General features: G+C 58.0%; 1 protein-coding gene across 2 annotated transcripts; it reads left to right on the top strand.

Annotated features, from left to right (window-relative positions):
* The first annotated feature begins 465 nt into the window (after nt 1-465).
* On the top strand, nt 466-16,403 carry LOC141996675 (thyrotropin-releasing hormone receptor-like). 2 transcript variants are annotated; one of them, XM_074968891.1, is made up of 4 exons: nt 466-687; nt 4,492-5,055; nt 7,186-7,609; nt 13,619-16,403. In XM_074968891.1, exons 2-4 carry the CDS (start codon nt 4,679-4,681, stop codon nt 14,048-14,050), a joined length of 1,233 nt encoding a protein of 410 aa, XP_074824992.1. In that variant the 5' UTR covers nt 466-687; nt 4,492-4,678; the 3' UTR covers nt 14,051-16,403. The 2 variants fall into 2 exon arrangements, with proteins under 2 accessions (XP_074824992.1, XP_074824993.1); XM_074968892.1 differs by lacking the exon at nt 466-687 and adding an exon at nt 11,786-12,027 and having other exon boundaries at nt 4,809-5,055.
* Nucleotides 16,404-16,681: the final 278 nt, after the last annotated feature.

Genomic DNA, 16,681 nt, shown 5'->3' with positions numbered 1-16,681 from the left:
GGTGCTGGAGCCAGGCCCGCTGGGGGAGCCGCTGCCCCCCCCCCCCAAGTGGTTTCCATCATATGCAGGGTTTACAGTTTGGGTCAATGGCTCCCAGCACCCCCCACTGTACAAATTGTTCCAGCCCCCCCCAGGCCATACGGTGAGGTACAGAGAAACCCTGCAGAGCCCTGAGCACCAGGAGCTAGTGACCGGCCCCAGGGCATTCAAGGAGGCATGTCTGGGCTTCCCTGTTTGACAGGCGTGGCCCGTGGGGGTCTGAGCCAAGGGGACCAGGCCTGTTCACCTGCACACACCTGTATGCATGGGGAATGAAGGCCTCAATCCGGCGCAGGAGGGCCAGCATGCGGGGGCACCTGCGAGTTGCCCTCAATGGGCTTCTGTCGCACTAGACACTCCTGATTCTCTCTTGCTGTCAGCGAGGCAGCGGGGAGGCGTCTCTCCCATAGGTTAGCCGGGGAGTGAGGAGCTGTATCAGCTGATGGGGAGCCCTCTTATATCTGTGAGCCAGCGGCCCCAGCCACGCAGAACCGAGAGAGGGAGGGAGATGGGCTGCTGTCTGGCGGGGAAGGGACCACCCCACCCAGGCGAGGCTGGGTCCCTGGCCGGTGCGCCAGCCGCTGTCCCCGCCCTGGCGGAGCTCAGGCCTCCAGCTGAGATCCTAGGAGGAAGGAAATGCATGTCAAGGTAAGTTCTGCGGGGAAGTTTCTTTGGTGCTTTGGAGCGGCTGGCGGGGATCGTGCAGGGAAGGCGGGGAAGGGGAAGGGGAGAGCGGGGGGCTGGGCGGGTCTGATGGACAGAGCCAGGCGAGCCAACGGTCTGTCAGCGGGGGTCTAGCATCTGACTGGAGGGGAAGAACCAGAGTCCTTCTCCGCAGGGCTCCTCGGGCGGCGGAGCGGGGCCGGGGCAACTGCTAAGTGGCGAAGCAGCTTGGAAGTGACCCGGTGCCGCCAGCTGGCCGAGCGCCCGCCGAGCCCGCAGCTCCTAGAACCCGCCGGGGCGGTGCCTTGCCGGGGGGCTGCAGCCTGGAGTCTGGAAGGACCAGACCGGCCCGACGATCCCCGTCCGCCTGGCCCAGCCGGCTGGCGTTCCCAAGCCTGGGCGGGTTGGCTCAGCTGGGTCCATTCGCCTTCGGGGGACCGCAGCTTTCTGGGCCCAAAAGCAGCGGGTGTTTCGCACCGGGAGGAAGAGCAGCGAGACCCCGCCGGGGCTCCCCGCAGGGCGGTCGGACGAGGCGGAACCAGGAGTCTGAGACGAAGAGCGGGGCAGGGGAGGGAGAGCCCGCTGGCGGCAGGGTGGCGAGATCTGGGTTCGTTGCAAGTGAGAACAGACCCCCCCCTCCCCCCCCGCGAGCCTTTTGCAATTCCCCGCCGAGGGGACTCGATCGTTTTGGAGGGACTGGACCATTCCCCTGCGCAAGCGTTGGACGAGCCTCCGAACTAAAACAGGGCAGCCCGAAAATCCGTTCAAAATCACAACGAAGAGCCCGAGCCCGAGCTGCCGAAGCCCCCGCGGGACCTGGGAACCGCGCTGGCGCTTTGGGTTTGATCCACCGGGAAATTCCGGCGCAGTTGAGGCGCCGCGGTCCCCTTCCGAGCGCGCTGCCTTGCCCGGCTTTTCCCAGCCAGCCGCACTCCGCAGCTCGCCCCCCGGCCGCCCCTGTCCCTGGAGCAGAGGGGTGCAGGGGGCGGCGGGGTTCCGCTTGGCGATCCCTGGCCCCAGTACGGAGCCCACCTCTCCCGACCTGCCGGCGTCGGCGGGGAATCACCGAAGCGCTGGCGGGCGAGAACACGGGTAGAAGCGAGCGGGCTGGTCCTGCAGCGTGTGCTCTCAGCCACACCCGTGTGAACACGGAGTCACCGGTTTGGTTCGGCGTGCATTCACATCACCGGAGCGGGCAAGCAGATCACCAGAGCGGCTTCCAGACTCTCTCCCCCTCCCTCCAGCCACCACCACCAAAAAGCCACCAAAGCTGCCCAGTGAAACCCAGGAACTAACCGCCCCTTTTCCAGCCTCCGATCCTCCACACTCCCACCCTTCCCTTTGCACCGGCTCAGACATCGGGGTGCGGGTTTAGCTTGCCCTGGGAGTGAGCGCTGTGAAATGCCCCCTGGGACCATCCTGGCGTGGTGGGCTCCCAGCCAGCCTCGCTAAGCCCCAGGAGATGCGCTGTGGGGGAGGATTCTGCATTGGCAGGGAGGGAGGGGCTCGGTGAACGAACCCAGCTGTAACTTCTGTGATTGAAGGGGGCTCAGTGACCGCTGGACCTGACTGACCATGAGCTGGGGAGATTCCCTAGTGGGGAGTGTTCACACCCCTCCCCTACACCAGCCACTGTCACCCGCTCAGACCCCTTCACGCATGAGCATGTCGGGCTCGATCGTGCTGCGTGCCCGCAACTCCCCTCGGCTTCGGAGGTGGCTGAGAGGGCTCAGCACGCGGCCGGATCAGGCCCTTGCTGAACTCCAGCCTGGCCCTGCCAGAGAGGGGTGAACCGGGGAACTAGAGAGCCAGCGAGCCCCAGGCCCTGAGCTACCGAGGCCCCCAGACCTTTGCGCTGCAAACACCGGGCAGCGCCGGAGCTGGGGAAGCTGCCGACGCACCAGGCAAGGAACAGGACTGCAGGACACCTGGGTTTTGCGTGGAGGGGCTCTGCGCGTTGGTAACAGGAGAGGCAGGGCCCCCAAGGCCGGAGAGCGATGGGGGGAGAGCGGGGACTCAGCCCCACAGAGGGGTTTTGGAATTTGCTCCAGTCTCTGAGGCTGACGGAGGGGAGAGGGGGAGCTGTTACTATGGTGATGCACAGGGGCTGGATGGAGGCGAACACAGAGCCAGCCAGGCCCCGGGGCAGGGGTGCTGATGGTGCGCGTGGCTCGAATCCGAACGGGTCCCTCCAGGGCAGAGCCAAGGTGGGTTGGGGGCAGGGCTTAATGTGTGCCAAGGCTGACTGCCCCGCACCTGTAGGCCTGGCAGCTCCTAGCCCCGGCACCTCTGCCACTCCTAGCCCCGGCACCTCCAGGCCTGGCAGTATCAGTTATGAATGTAAACAAATTGCTTGAGTTGCAGCACCTCTTTCCTTGCACAGTCAGCCCTGGCTGGGGGCGCTCACTGGGCCTTGCCAGAGGGGCGCAGGGCTGGGGTTCGTCCTTACCCGTGAATTCCCTGTGCTGGGGACAGGGTCATTACAACCTCCCTGCAACCCTTAACCGCACTGACACCATCTCCCCCCCTGCCCAGCGGAGGGCTCTGTCTAGGCATTATTGTGGCCAACGTGATTGCAGCCAGGGCCGCCCTGGGCTGGGGACTGTACAGACACATGACAAAGGCCGTCCCTGCCCCAGAAAGCTCCCACAGCAAGGAACAGAGGCCTTGCAGCAAGTGGCACTGTGCAGGGGTGCTGGAGCAATGTGTGCAGTGAGAGTGCTGAGAGCCACTGAACCAAACTGTAAACCCTGGATAGGCTGGAAACCGCTTCAAGCCAGGGGGTGCGGCAGCCCCCCCAGCACTCCTAGTTCCAGCACTTGTGGCCCTGTGTGCGCAGGAAGCAGGACAAGGGAGCAGCAGAGAATAGTCAGTACAGTAGTTTTAACCCTAATAAAGTTGGATAATAATTTAATTTTTTTTTAAGGGATGACAGAATAAAGTCTTTATACATAAAATATATTTCTTTTAAAATGAGAAATGCATGTTATGCATTTAGTCCATTTCTAAATAGCCATTAAATAATTGTACAAAGTTTTAATGAGAGAGGAATAAAGGAGAAGTGTTCAGCCGTATGTTGAATTATGCATTTTTAGAGGAAAATGTGGTTTATGCCGTTTCTGCAAAGCCCTTGGTTATACTCCACAGCCATGCGGGTGCAAAACTTCAACGAGCAAACTCCACTGATATTTTTTTTAACTGATAAAAAAGGCCCGATCATCCCCCTATGATGGAATCAAATTAAAAGCCACAGCTGAAGTGGAGGAAGGGGGTGATTTAAGAGAGTTGACGGAAAAGGGGGGGCTGAGCTGTTGAGGAGTACTTTGCAATGGACCAGATGCCCTACCACCCATTGTTCCTACCACCCACCCACCAGCCCCGAGGAACAGGATAACCCTCTAACAAGCACTGGATATAAAAATAATACCAAACTAAATGTATAAATGTCTCCCCCCAGCCCCCTTCAGTCCCCTTCCGACTATGACTCAAACACTGGATACAGATCTAGAGCCCTCCCCACCAGGTTTTCGCTGGGTTGCCCACACCCTTCCAGTCCTGCTGCTTCAGATCTCATCACGCTTCGCGGACAGGGTTATGCTGGATAAAGAACGACAGGCAACAGATGGTGTGTTGCCCTCCTCAGCGGCTGGGTCAATGCCCACAGAGCCAATGAGAAATCAATCACCCTTTGAGGTGTGCCGGGCTAAGCCCTTGGAGGAGTGGTGGAACTGGAGAAGTGGTTTGCTTGGGGTGAGGCACATAATAATTCACTTTGTGCTTTTCTTGCAGCAAACGAAGCTGAGCCAGTTTGGTCTGACGAAGCCCCAGAGCGTCTGACTGGGGCAGAAGGCCAAAGGCCGCGTCTTGGTGTCTGGGGACACAGACCTGCCCCTTCCAGTTCTCTATAGAGCTGCGCCATCTGGAAGCACGTAGGAAGGCAGTGGTGCCGGCTCCTACCTCCTACCTGCCCACAGCCATGGAGAACAGCAGCAAGTTCGACAGCCCCACAAACATCTCTCTGGCTAGCAGTGATGCCGTCTTTGACATGATCGAATACAAAGCCATCTCGGTCTTCCTGGTGCTGGTGATCTGCGGGGTGGGGATCGTGGGCAACGTAATGGTGGTGCTGGTGGTCCTCACCACCCGGGAGATGAAGACGCCCACCAACTGCTACCTGGTTAGCCTGGCAGTGGCTGACCTGATGGTCCTGGTGGCTGCTGGCTTGCCCAACATCTCTGACAGCCTGGCGGGGACATGGATCTATGGGCACACCGGCTGCCTTGGGATAACCTACTTCCAGTATCTGGGCATCAACGTCTCCTCCTGCTCCATCACGGCCTTCACCGTGGAGAGGTGGGAGAGGATGCGGCCTGCCCCTTTGCTCTTGGTGCTGGATTGGCAGCCCTGGGGACCAGAGCCCTCTGCCCACAGGGCAGGGCAAGCTTCCCCTAAGCCACTCCCTGCCCCTCATCCTCATGTGGACAGACCCCCTCTAGGGATGGGACAATAGTTCTGTCTCTGGTGCCTATTCAGTTCTTGGCCTCTGGTGAGACACCCTGGAAGGGATCTAATCAGCACTAATGTTAACTAGACCCAGCTCACCACGGCCTCTCAGAGGCTGCTCACCCACCAGTGAACGGTAGCAACTCTTAGGCGTTCCGAGCCTGGGTCAAAGGGGGATCAGTCACTAGGCATTGAAAGGCGCCCCGTTCCAATGGCTAGGCTCTTTCTTTGCCCACTCCACCTGCCCATTGGGACAAATGGGTTTCGGGCACGCAAATCCGACTGCCCGGAGCACAGTGCCAGAGCGGGCAGGCTGGTGTGAGAGCTGTTCAGGTGCACGCACAAGCAGGAGATAGCACACAAAAGGCCAGACCCCCCCCCGCCCCCCCATGGGGCTGGAGTTAGCCCCACTCAAAATCAGCCTTGCTCTCCTCACATGACTGCCAGGTCCTGGTTAGGGAAGATCAGCATACAGATCGTGTTTTAGTAAGTGCCAAGAAAACCACCCCCCAGCAGCCCTGTGCTTTGCTTATTGCCTTTGTTATTTTGTTGCTGAATGTGATTCAAATAGTGCCCCAGGAGCATTTCAGGGAGCTCTTTCCATTGGGCCGAGGGGGGCGGGAAAGTCCAGCTGTAAGCCTTTTGTCAGGGCTGATTCCCCACTCTGGCCCTTTGACTGCAGAAGGTGGGGGCCCGCAAGGATTCTAAAATTTAATACTGGCCACTCCAGGCTGGTAGTAAACTCCGAAGGTTACAGCTTCTCTCTGACCTTGGCTTGGTAAACGCTGCCACCACCCAAGTGAAAAAACTGCCTCTTGCAAATCCTGGAAAAACTCACTTGGGAAGGTTTCCCTGAGGCCCCTCGGCTTTTCCACCCCTCTCTCAGGGAAGCCGAGAAAGAAAACAAACAAGAGGGAAACCCAGCTGTTACCACCAGCTAATGGAAAAACATATGCACAGAACTTTTAAGACACAAAACCAATCAGGTTTTTAAAAAAGGTAAATTTTATTTAAAAAAAAATGAAGAAAGGAAACATCTGGAAATTGAGGCTATTGCTGGATTTTATAGAGCAACTGAAAAGGGGTTAAACATCAGGAATGGCTCCCTGGGGTCCAGCTTAACGTTACAAAAGAAAAACAAAAATACCTGAGCTTAGCACAGGGGACTCCACGAGCCAAAACAAATAAATAAACCTGATCACGTCTATCTAAACATTCCCTGTCCCAACAACTCCTTCTAGACATGGAAGATAATTTTTCATACCTGGTTACACAGCCTTCCTGCTACCCCCGTCTCTTCAGCTCAGAGAGAACAACCCAGACACACAGGGAAAGCTTTTTTCCCCATTTTTAAAAAGTTCTAGCCTTCCCATTGGCTCTTTTGGTCAGGTGCCCACACCCTTTCCTTTACCTGGGGGACTTTGTTAACCCTTTACAGGTAAAGCAAGCAGAGAACAGCCACCAAGAGGGACTTTACAACTAACTGGCTGGCTGGGTGTCCATAAAAGGGAGCTACTGCCCCCCCCTTCATTTAGCACACCTTTAAATGGCCCCAGGAGCGAAAAGGGACATGGGACATTTGTACAGCAGTAGCACCTAGAGGCTCGGCCCTAGATCGGGACGCCATGGTGCTGGGTGCTCTAACAAAAATACATAGTAAGAGACAAGTCCTTCTCCCAAAGAGCTTATATTCAAAACAAGGGCACTGGACCCTTTGTGCGGGGAGGCCAAAGTGCCCCCTCCCTCTCCATGGCTGGGTGCTCCTCCAGCTGCCCTCTCTTCTGGTGCCCACAGCAGCCCCTGGGGGGTGAAAGGTGTAATTGCAGCACCAGTGTGAACATGCAGGTGGGTTCCAGGTGAGTCTGCTCTAGGAGGCCTCTGTGTCCCCTTCCTGCCTGCCACGAGTCATCTCTGCCCCACCCTGCCTGCCTAGATCTTTCCTCCTGGCCAGTGTCATGGCTCTATCCTTCCTGTCCCCAGGTACATCGCCATTTGCCACCCAATGCGCGCCCACACCATGTGCACAGTATCCCGGGCCAAGCGCATCATTGCCTTCGTTTGGATCTGCACCTCCATCTACTGCATGCTCTGGTTCTTCCTGGTCGACATCAATGTCAACAAGAGCCAGCACCTGGAGTGTGGCTACAAGGTCTCCCGCAACCTCTACCTGCCCATCTACCTGCTCGACTTTGCCCTCTTCTTTGTCACCCCCTTGGTTGTGGCCACCATGCTCTACGGGCTGATCGGGAGAATCCTCTTCGCCAGCCCCATCCCCCACCAAGCCGACTCCACTGCCAAGCCCTGGAGAGAGAGGAGCGGGAGGGAGAAGAACGGAGTGGACACACGGGAGAGCAAGCCCAGCAGCCGCTCCAGGACCAGAGGGGCTCTGTCCTCCCGGAAGCAGGTATGGAGAGCTCCCTGGGTGGCGAGCATAGCCAGGTTCACAGCAGGGTCCTGACCCACGCGTGGTAAATGCTGCCCTGGGAAAACCGGACGGTGTGCATGCAAACCGTGGGGTGGCGGCCCCCTGGAAAGGCGACCTCAGCGTCTCTATTGAAAGGAGGAAGACACTGCCTCGTACGGCCAGGCTGGGATGGGCTAGGAGGCGCCCTCCTGTACTGACGGACATGCCCGGCCACCCCTGAGGGTCTAGCTGAGCACAGCCAGCCACAGGAGGGGAACCGATCTGGCTGGACTCTCAAGGGGAAGAGCAGCCCTCTGGAGGAGCCCAGCACAAGGCCTCCTAGTCCGGTGCCAGACTCTGCCCGACTTAAGCCTCAGGCATTGGCCTTTTGCTGGCCCCTGAGGGGGCCGGGGATTTCCAACTCCCCTGGCAACGTGCATGCCCCACACCTCATGCTGAGCCTTGGGGATAAGGGAGGGGGCATATCTCGCTTTACACTGGTGACAGTGATGGGCTCTGAGGGGCTGGACATGAGGTGGGGGCAGGTAATGGGGCAAACTCCCAGCCATTGTCCTTTGTCTGACAGCATCCTCCTAATGCCACCATGGGTCAGCCTTCTCCACCCCCCATGCCCAGGGACCTGGAGGCAGACAGGCTTGGCCAGGGGGACATTACAGGCAGGTGGCCGTGTGTCAGACTGTCGGGGGACCAAAGCGGAAGATGGCAAGTGCTGGGATAAAGGAGGCTGGAGTGGAAACGTGGCATCCCCTTCTCTGGGGAACAGTTGGGTCCTAGTGCAGTGGTCCCCAAACTTTTTACCTCACGCTCCCCTTAACCTCTGTTCCCGCCCCCGGAACTGGGCCGGGAGTGGGGCCATGGCTCTGGGTGGGGAGATGCAGACAGAGGTAAGGAGGTCAAGGCTGGGGCCAGAGCTGGGGGTGGGGCTGGGAGCGGCGCCCCAAACATGGGCTGGCAGCCAGGCCAGCAGCTGGGGCTGCGGCCAGGAGCAGAGCTGGGTGGCACTCCCTCCCCCCTCATCTATGGGGGCTGGCCTGGGCCTGACCGCGCCCCCCCGAATGTTCCTCCGCGCCCCTCCTTAGGGGGGCTCATGCCACAGTTTGCGGATCTCTGCCCTAGTGGTTTAGTGACCACAGGACACCTGGTTTAGGACTCTGCCCATCACCCCCAGCCTCCCTTGGCATAGGCACGCAGGGTCAAGCCCATGGTGAAGTTAAGGACATGACTCGATTTACACTGGTGCCCTGACACACACAAACACACCCACCCACCCCCCATCTGGCCGCCATCCACTGAACTTCTTTCTGCTCAGGGCCAGCAGGCTGGCAAGAAACTTAGCTCTGGGCCTGGTGCTGCTGCTGTGGCATGAAGGGGGCTGTCAATCTGACTTTGGACAGCTCCTCAGTCAATCCCGGTTCGGAGACCACCGCCTCCAGGGCCAGCATGGCCCCGTTCCCGGGCAGCCCATTGCAGCAGAGCCAAAGGGCCCAGCGAGGCAACCGAACAAACGCTTCTTTTCTGCATTTAAACTTAGGAGGGAGGGGTGTGTGTGTGTGCGTGTGGACGTACGCAAGGAACAGGGGACAGTCTTGGCATGCAAGGGGCAGCTCGAGTTTCTGCTCCTGCTAATAACGCCCAGCTACCCAATTTGTAACCCAGGTGGGCAGGACTAGGCAGCGGCCAGCGAAACGCTGAGTGTGGCACCCAGACAGCGTGCAGGGAGCTGGATCAGGGGCGGGAAGCATACGCAACGGTCTGTGAAGAAGAGTGGTGGAGACAGGACCCATTAGGTCATTTACTCCTCAAGCACTGCCCTGTGGCCAGAGCACATCTATCAGGGAGGTCTCTGGCTGCTCCCGTTTTAAATGTTCCAAGCCATAGGCTCCCATCCCTCCTCTTGGGAGATGGTTCCCTAGGAGATTTCACTGTCACAAAGCTTCCTAAATGTTTCTATCCTCCACTCACACCTCAGAGTCAGTCTAGCTTCTTGGGTCAGTCCCTAATTGGGTCTCCCTCCTGGGTGCTAGCACCCTTCAGAGACACATCTATGGCTATTGCCTTCCCCACCTCCTGGAGTGATCTCGGGAGGCAGTTAATGGATTTTCCTTGCCTGCTAGGGCCCATTTTCCAGTGCCCAGAGCTGCATATTCAGGGGTTGATTTTTAAATGTGCAATTGCCCAAGAAATCAGTTGCACATTTGCATGCCTGCTTTGCTGACACAGTTGCACGGAGAGATCCAGTGACTCCAGGCACAAGAGGCGATGAGTATTTGCACATGCAATTATCTGCTGCCCAGGAGCTACGCACCTCGTGTGCTTAAAAATCAAGTTACAGGCTCCCAGGTGCCTTGGGGGGAACGAAAGCCCCACGAGCGGCTTTAGAAGCAACTCTCTGGCTCTGTCGTTCATTTGCCAAATCCCCATGTTTTGCACTGAGCCTGCTGCTTCTGTCCTTGCCTGCATTGCTACAGAGACGCAAAGGGTCCCTGTTAATGATGGGCTGAGCCTTGACAGTTATTCTTCCTCAGCGATGACCAGATCAGTTGAATGCTATTGGCAAAGCAAAGGAGCGGGTGTTTTTCTAACCGGCAATGCTGCAAGCCCAGCCCAGTGACAGAGCACCCTGCTTCGCGGTCATCACCACCAGCCAGAGATGCTGGAGTCACCTCATAACTACTGAGCGGCCACCACCAGGCAAGGGAGACTGGACTCAACTCTCTCCCTGTGCAGCTGTGACCGACTGGCAGATTTCAATTCAGAAGGCGGGGGGAGCAGAGTCAGCTGCCCTTGGTGGTAGCCCGCTTTAAAATCAGCCAGTGATTCCACGCTTGAGTCCTGAACCTGCCTGGAAGTCACTAAGCAGTCCTGGGTGTTCAGGGCGGTGGGATCGGGTCTCGGGTCCTCACCTTCACTGACCAACAATCGGAAAGTGCTGGGGAATGCTGGAGTTTGCAAGGCCTCGGCGGACCGCAGAGGGCTCCTTCCCTATGGGCTATCCAAAGCCAGCCCTGCTGGGTCTGTTCTCAATGTGGTCTTCCCCTGCCAGCTGTGTTCCCACAGCACATGCCCTGCCATGGCAGGATGCCCGGTGGGGGGGAATCACCTCAGATGTTCTCACATGCCAACCCCTCGGCGATGTGGGCAATCTGGGCAACCCTGTGGCCACTGGGCAATGTTAATGAGCCAGAGCCAGGAATACAGGAGAGTCCTTCCTACTGAGATGGTACTGTGGGGCGGGGCTGTCACCACCTTAGTAGAAGACACAGATGTTCCACATAAGAATGGCTATACTGGGTCCGAGCAATGGTCCATCTAGCCCAGTGTCCTGTCTTCCAACAGTGGCCAATGCCAGGTGCTTCAGAGGGAATGACTAGAACAGGGCAACCATCATGTGATCCATCCTCTGTCATCCAATCCCAGCTTCTGACAGTCAGGGGCTGGGGAGATGCAGACTGTGGCATTGCATCCCTGCCCAGCCTGGCTAATAGCCATTGATGGATCTGTTCTCCATGGACTTACCCAGTTCTGTTTTGAACCCCACATGCGGGCTCTGCTCTGCTCTCTCTCCCTCCCCTGTGACTCCACTCAATATAAAACAAGCCATCAAATCTGCTAATGGGGGATATGCATCTCTGATAACCTAACTGCGGCTGACAGGAAATTATTCAGGCCCAACACAATGAATAGTGAGCGAATCCAGGCCGGTGTGCCGCAGGGATTTAATCATCCTCTCAGAGATGGGATTGTCTTTCTGGAGCCCATGAATAACATTAGGGCCATGGGGGATGTTGCGAAAAAGGGCTGAAATAAACCAGCACCTCATAGACTCGTTCTAGGGAAGCAGACGGTTGGAGGATTTTTACAAATCAGGACACAGGTGCACTAGCAAAAGCGAGTGTGGGAGAGACGGAGGAGCCCAGGGCTGGGCTAGCAGGGGGCTGCAGGGTGGGATTGAGGGGCACAGGCAGGAGTTTAGGGGTGGTGGCAATGTAGGGTAGGGTGGGTTTTGGGGACTGGGATAATAAAGAGTGCTGCAGCTCACGAATGTGACTCGTTCTGGCAAAGTGAGGGTGAGGGTGGGGACCCTGGACCAGAACCTGCGCACACACCAACCCTGTGTTATTAATCCTTCACCTCCCCAAACACTCCGTTTCCCAGGTGCTCAAAGCGGAGAAGAGAAGCTGAGGAAACAAGGGGCTGTGAGAAGAAGGGGCCCTGAGATCGGCGTTGTCTCTCGTGTGCTACCGGCTCTCTCTGATTTGGCCTGGTCCTGCCTGCGGTGGGCAGCTGCCAGACTCTCAGCTAGGTTTTGCCCAGCCTATGCTCAGGGAAAGATGGATTTTCAGGGGATCACTGACCCCCAGACCACAGCTGTGCTCCAGCCAGCCCCTAATGCAGGGGTGGGCAAACTATTTGGCCCAAGGACCACATCTGGGTGGGGAAATTGTATGCAGGGCCATGAATGTAGGGCTGGGGCAGAGGGTTGGGGTGTGGGGGTGGGAGGCGGTGCAGTGTGCAGGCAGGGGCTCAGGGCAGGGGATTGGGGTGCGGGGTGCTGGAGGGGGCTCAGGGCAGGGGATTGGGGCACGGGGTGCAGGAGGGTTTGGGGTGTGGGCTCCGGCCCAGCGCCGCTTACCTCGAGTGTCTCCAGGGTGGCAGCAGCATGCAGCGGGGCTAAGGCAGGCTCCCTGCCTGCCCTGACTCCTCACCGCTTCCGAAAGTGGCCACCATGTCCGGTCATGGCTCCTGGGGGTGGGGTAGGGCAGGCGGCTCCACCACACGCTGCCCTCGCCTGCGGGTACCACCCCCAAAGCTCCCATTGGCCAAGGTTCCCCATTCCTGGCCAATGGGAGCTGCGGCGGGGGGGGGAGGCCTCTGCTCTCCCCAGGGGCCGCAGGGACGTGGTGCCGGCCGCTTCAGCGAGTGGAGCGGGGGCCAGGGCAGGCAGGGAGCCTGCCTTAGCCCCATTGCGCCATGGGGCTGGCAATCCCGTGGGCTGTAGTTTGCCCTCCCCTGCCCCAATGCTGGCAGAGCTATGCTGGGAGTGGAACCTGTGGCTCTCTGGGAGTGAGTCATAGAAAACCAGCCTTCACTTGGCCCTCCCTGCGTCGGGCTGATTTCAGTAGCTCATAGCGTCAAGAGACGCTTCAGCCAATCCACCCCCCGCCCCAGCGCTCCTGTCCGGTCCGGTGCCGGAGCTGCCTATCCTGGAGACAATGCTGCTGTGTCCCTAGGGATGGTGCTGGGGCAGCTGGCAGGCCTCCCTGGCCGGTCTGCTTCCCCACTCTAGGTGAGACGCCTCCCGCCCCCGAAGGCCTGAGTACAGCCCAGCCCTCTGGTCACTGGCTGGGGGGCTCTCTCTCAGCTGCCTCCAGAGAGCTGCTGGGGATGCTCAGAGGGGGCTGTCAGTCACCAGTGCTGGTTTAATTCCTCCCTGCTGTGCACCTGTGGGAGATCGGAGGAGGCAGCTTGCTCAGCCTGCCGGATTCAGGCAGGTCCTCCACGCCTTGGCACGGGGACATTCAGGGATACCTGCATGCCTGGGGATGCCCGGCTGGGTTCCCACCTCCTGGCTCTGTGAAAGCAGGAGCGCTGGCTGCAGACAGCAAGCTGGGTGCCGAGCAGTCAGTGCAAAGCCCGCGGCCCTGCTCTGGCAGCTCCCCAGAGAACACAAAGCCATGGGAGGATGCTGAATCCCACCCCTGTCCTTCCCTGCCCTCACAGCTTTGAGCCAGCAGGTCCTGCAGGCCCAACAGCCACGGGCTGGGTTGGGGAGGGTGTGACGTGGCTCCAGGCCTGACCCTGGTGACTGTGACTACGGGGACCTGCCCAGAGAGCGCTTCAGCTACGGCGAGTCAACTGAGCTGGGGCTGCCGGCCCACGGGCTTTGTGATGAGACTGGGGTCTGGGAGTTGGTCTCCAAGGGAGGTGAAGTGTCCCCATGGCGACACATCTAGGACACCCGTGACTCCCCCCGTGTGCCTTTTGCAGGTCACCAAGATGCTGGCGGTGGTGGTGATCCTTTTCGCCCTGCTCTGGATGCCCTACCGGACGCTGGTGCTGGTGAACTCCTTCATGGACAACCCCTTCCTGAACCCGTGGTTCATCCTCTTCTGCCGGCTCTGCGTCTACACCAACAGCGCCATCAACCCCGTCGTCTACAACCTCATGTCCCAGAAGTTCCGGGCCGCCTTCAAGCGGCTGTGCAAGTGCGGGGGGGAGCCGCCGCCCCGCAGCCTGTACATGGCCACGGCCAGCTACAGCCTGGCGAGGGAGCCCCTGCCGCCCACCCCCCAGCCCCAGGACCACAAGGAAGGCAAACAGCCTCCACCGGTGAGCAACATGGCTCTCCCCAAGCGGCAGCAGCCACCGCCACGGAGCAAGGGAGAGAACGGGGACGAGCTCTACTTCAGTGTGGTGTAGATCCCCTCCCACCCGGCTCCATGGTTCCCCTGTCTCCGTATATAGACGTGCCCCATACACAGGGGAGGCTGGGCTCAAAATCCAGATCCGTTCTGCATCGATGTCCAGCGCTGGCTCTCACAGAGCACACGTGGGTGAGGGAAAGTTCAGGGAGCACAAAGGTGATCCAGGGGAATCAAACCAGCCCCCACTTTGTGCGTCGATGCTCTGACGTGGCTTGGTTCCCACCACTGCAGCCGGGTGGGGAGGCAGCCATTCCCAGGCAGGGATCACAGATCCCGAAATAGACTCCCTTGTTTTCCCGAGGGTTTGCTAGCATCTCTTGGAAGGCTGGGGCACTGAGCTCTGAGCTCATCAGTGGAGCTTGGCTTCCTGTGTCCAGCCTTGGAGGAAGTCCTGACACTGGATGGGGAAAAAAAATCCATACAACTTCACAACCAAACAGCAGGCAGTTAACAAACTGGCAGCCGTGCTCCACAGGAGGTAGATGGGGAATTTCTGTTCTCCCTGTCTCGTAACACAGAAACAAGGAGACACTCAATGAAACTGAAAGGTGGGAAATTCAAAATGGGTAAAAGGAAGTCCTTTTTCTCATGATGACTGTGGAACTCACTGCCACATGAAGTCACTGAGGTGAAGAACGTAAGATTAAAAAAGAGACTGGGTATGGATAACAGGAATATAAAGAGTTACTACCGTGGGGGTTCCTACACCGTCCTCTGAAGCATATGGCAGTGGCCACTGCCAGAGGCAGGCTACCGGACCAAATGGTCCTGGGGTCTGATCCAGTCTGGCAAATCCTGTGTACCACTGAACAGTTTAGCCTACGTGCCCTTTGCATCAGGAAGGTGTTTTCACCTGGCTCGAATTAACCAGGCAAGAGGAGTGGGTGTGCAGGGAAGATGCTGCCTGGCGAGAAGAGCAATCGGAATTGGTTCCTCAGCACCAGGTGCCTCTTTAGAGCATCTTTGGTTGGATTCGCTCATGGGCGGAGGTCCCCATCGCAAGGCAGCAAACAGCCCAGCGTCCGACCAGCCAGGGCTGTGCTCACCAGACACTGTGTCACAGCCAGCATCAACGCCCCGGCAAGGCAGCTGCAGGTTTCACATGCAGATCACTGAGCACTGCACAGAAAAGAGAGCGGGGCTCTTGCTGGCTATTTAACCCTTAGAATGCTGGCATTTTCCAGATCAATGAATGCACTAGAGAATCTCTCCACCCTCTCCTAAATGAGGGCAAAGCCTCCAGGAGAAACTCCTGCCCCAGAGAGCTAGCATGAGACCAAAGGTTGCCGACGCGGGTAGAGTTGGCTTGGTGGCCCGTTTGTCCCGACAGTCATGGGGAGCGAAGAGCTGCTTGCAGAGCTCCACCCTCCCTCCTCAGAACAGCTCTTTGGCAAAGGGCCATCTGAAGGTGAGAACTGGGTGAGACGAGGGCAGCTAATGCTGTGAGCGGAGTTTAAGTTGTCCTGGGCCCGTGAGCGGGGAAGACAGAGGAGCTAGACTAGCTAGACTTTACCCCCACATACATACTTATTGCCTGTATGATTGATCTGGTTTTACTAGAGAGGGGCTGCAGCCACGAATTTTGGATCTGGATGCAAAGATCGGGAGTATTTGCATCCAGTGTTCTGGTTCAGCCCATTATGAACAGCGAGCCATTTGCAAAATCGGGATCCAGCCCACATCTCAAACCCCTGCAGAATTCCTAGATGCTCTGGTCCTGGCCTCGCCCCAGATTTATTTCTGACCACAGCACGGGCCTACGAGCAGGATGTGCTCCAACTGCCAGAGCCCCTCCAGCATGAATACAGAGCCCCATGCTGCCACACAGGGGGTGATGTTTGTATCCACGTGAGTTTGTATAGCTCAGCATAAACCCAGGGAGCTGTTGTTTTAATTCATGCCTGGATTTGCAGAACTAAAACCCTGTCGCCCTTTGTATTTCAAGCCTTTGTGTTTATCAGTATTTGTCTTCGTTTTTCATCGGCGCCCTGAGAAGCCATTTGTAGGGGTGAGTATAACCCGAGGCCTGGTCTCCGCTGGCTACTTGCAGAGCCCAGTTTACTCAGTCTACAACTGCCTGCTTTAGGGCTTCCTCCCCTTCTCGCTGAACAGCAGAGAATTGCCCCATAAGGGGGCGGGGCTGGGGCTGCACAGCTGGCTGCTTTCCCCGCCAATGTGGGGTGTAGCCCTGAGCTGGCCTCTGGCGAGGGAGATGTACTGAAATACCATGGCTGCACTCGCTGGATGGGGGGAAATGCTGGAAGGTAGCAGGATCGTGGGTTTCAGCCCCAGCCGTGGCTCCAGGAGGCGAAGGAACCTGGGCCAAGCAAGCCAGCAGCAGAAGGCATTGGCCTCTCATTGTAAATTACTTGTAACGTTCTCGAAGAATAAATCGTTCATTCGGAAATTCTCTCCCTCTTGTTCATTATGTAGATGTTCACGGCCTAGAATACGGAGCGATGAGCAGCCCCTAGCGCAGGGTGGTTTATTTCAGGGGTTCTGGTTGAGATGTACAAAACGTCTGCAGTACTTGAGCTGCTTTGAGACTCCAACACCTCCCCCCGCCCCGGCAAACTGCATGGGGGTTAGGAGCCCAGGCTTTGGTCTGGGCCAGTCCTAGATTTCT

The sequence above is a fragment of the Natator depressus genome, chromosome 12, assembly GCF_965152275.1.
Source record: "Natator depressus isolate rNatDep1 chromosome 12, rNatDep2.hap1, whole genome shotgun sequence".
Classification (NCBI taxonomy): Eukaryota; Metazoa; Chordata; order Testudines; family Cheloniidae; genus Natator; species Natator depressus.
Note: the sequence above shows the minus strand (reverse complement) of the source record. Positions and strands in the feature narration are given on the sequence as shown.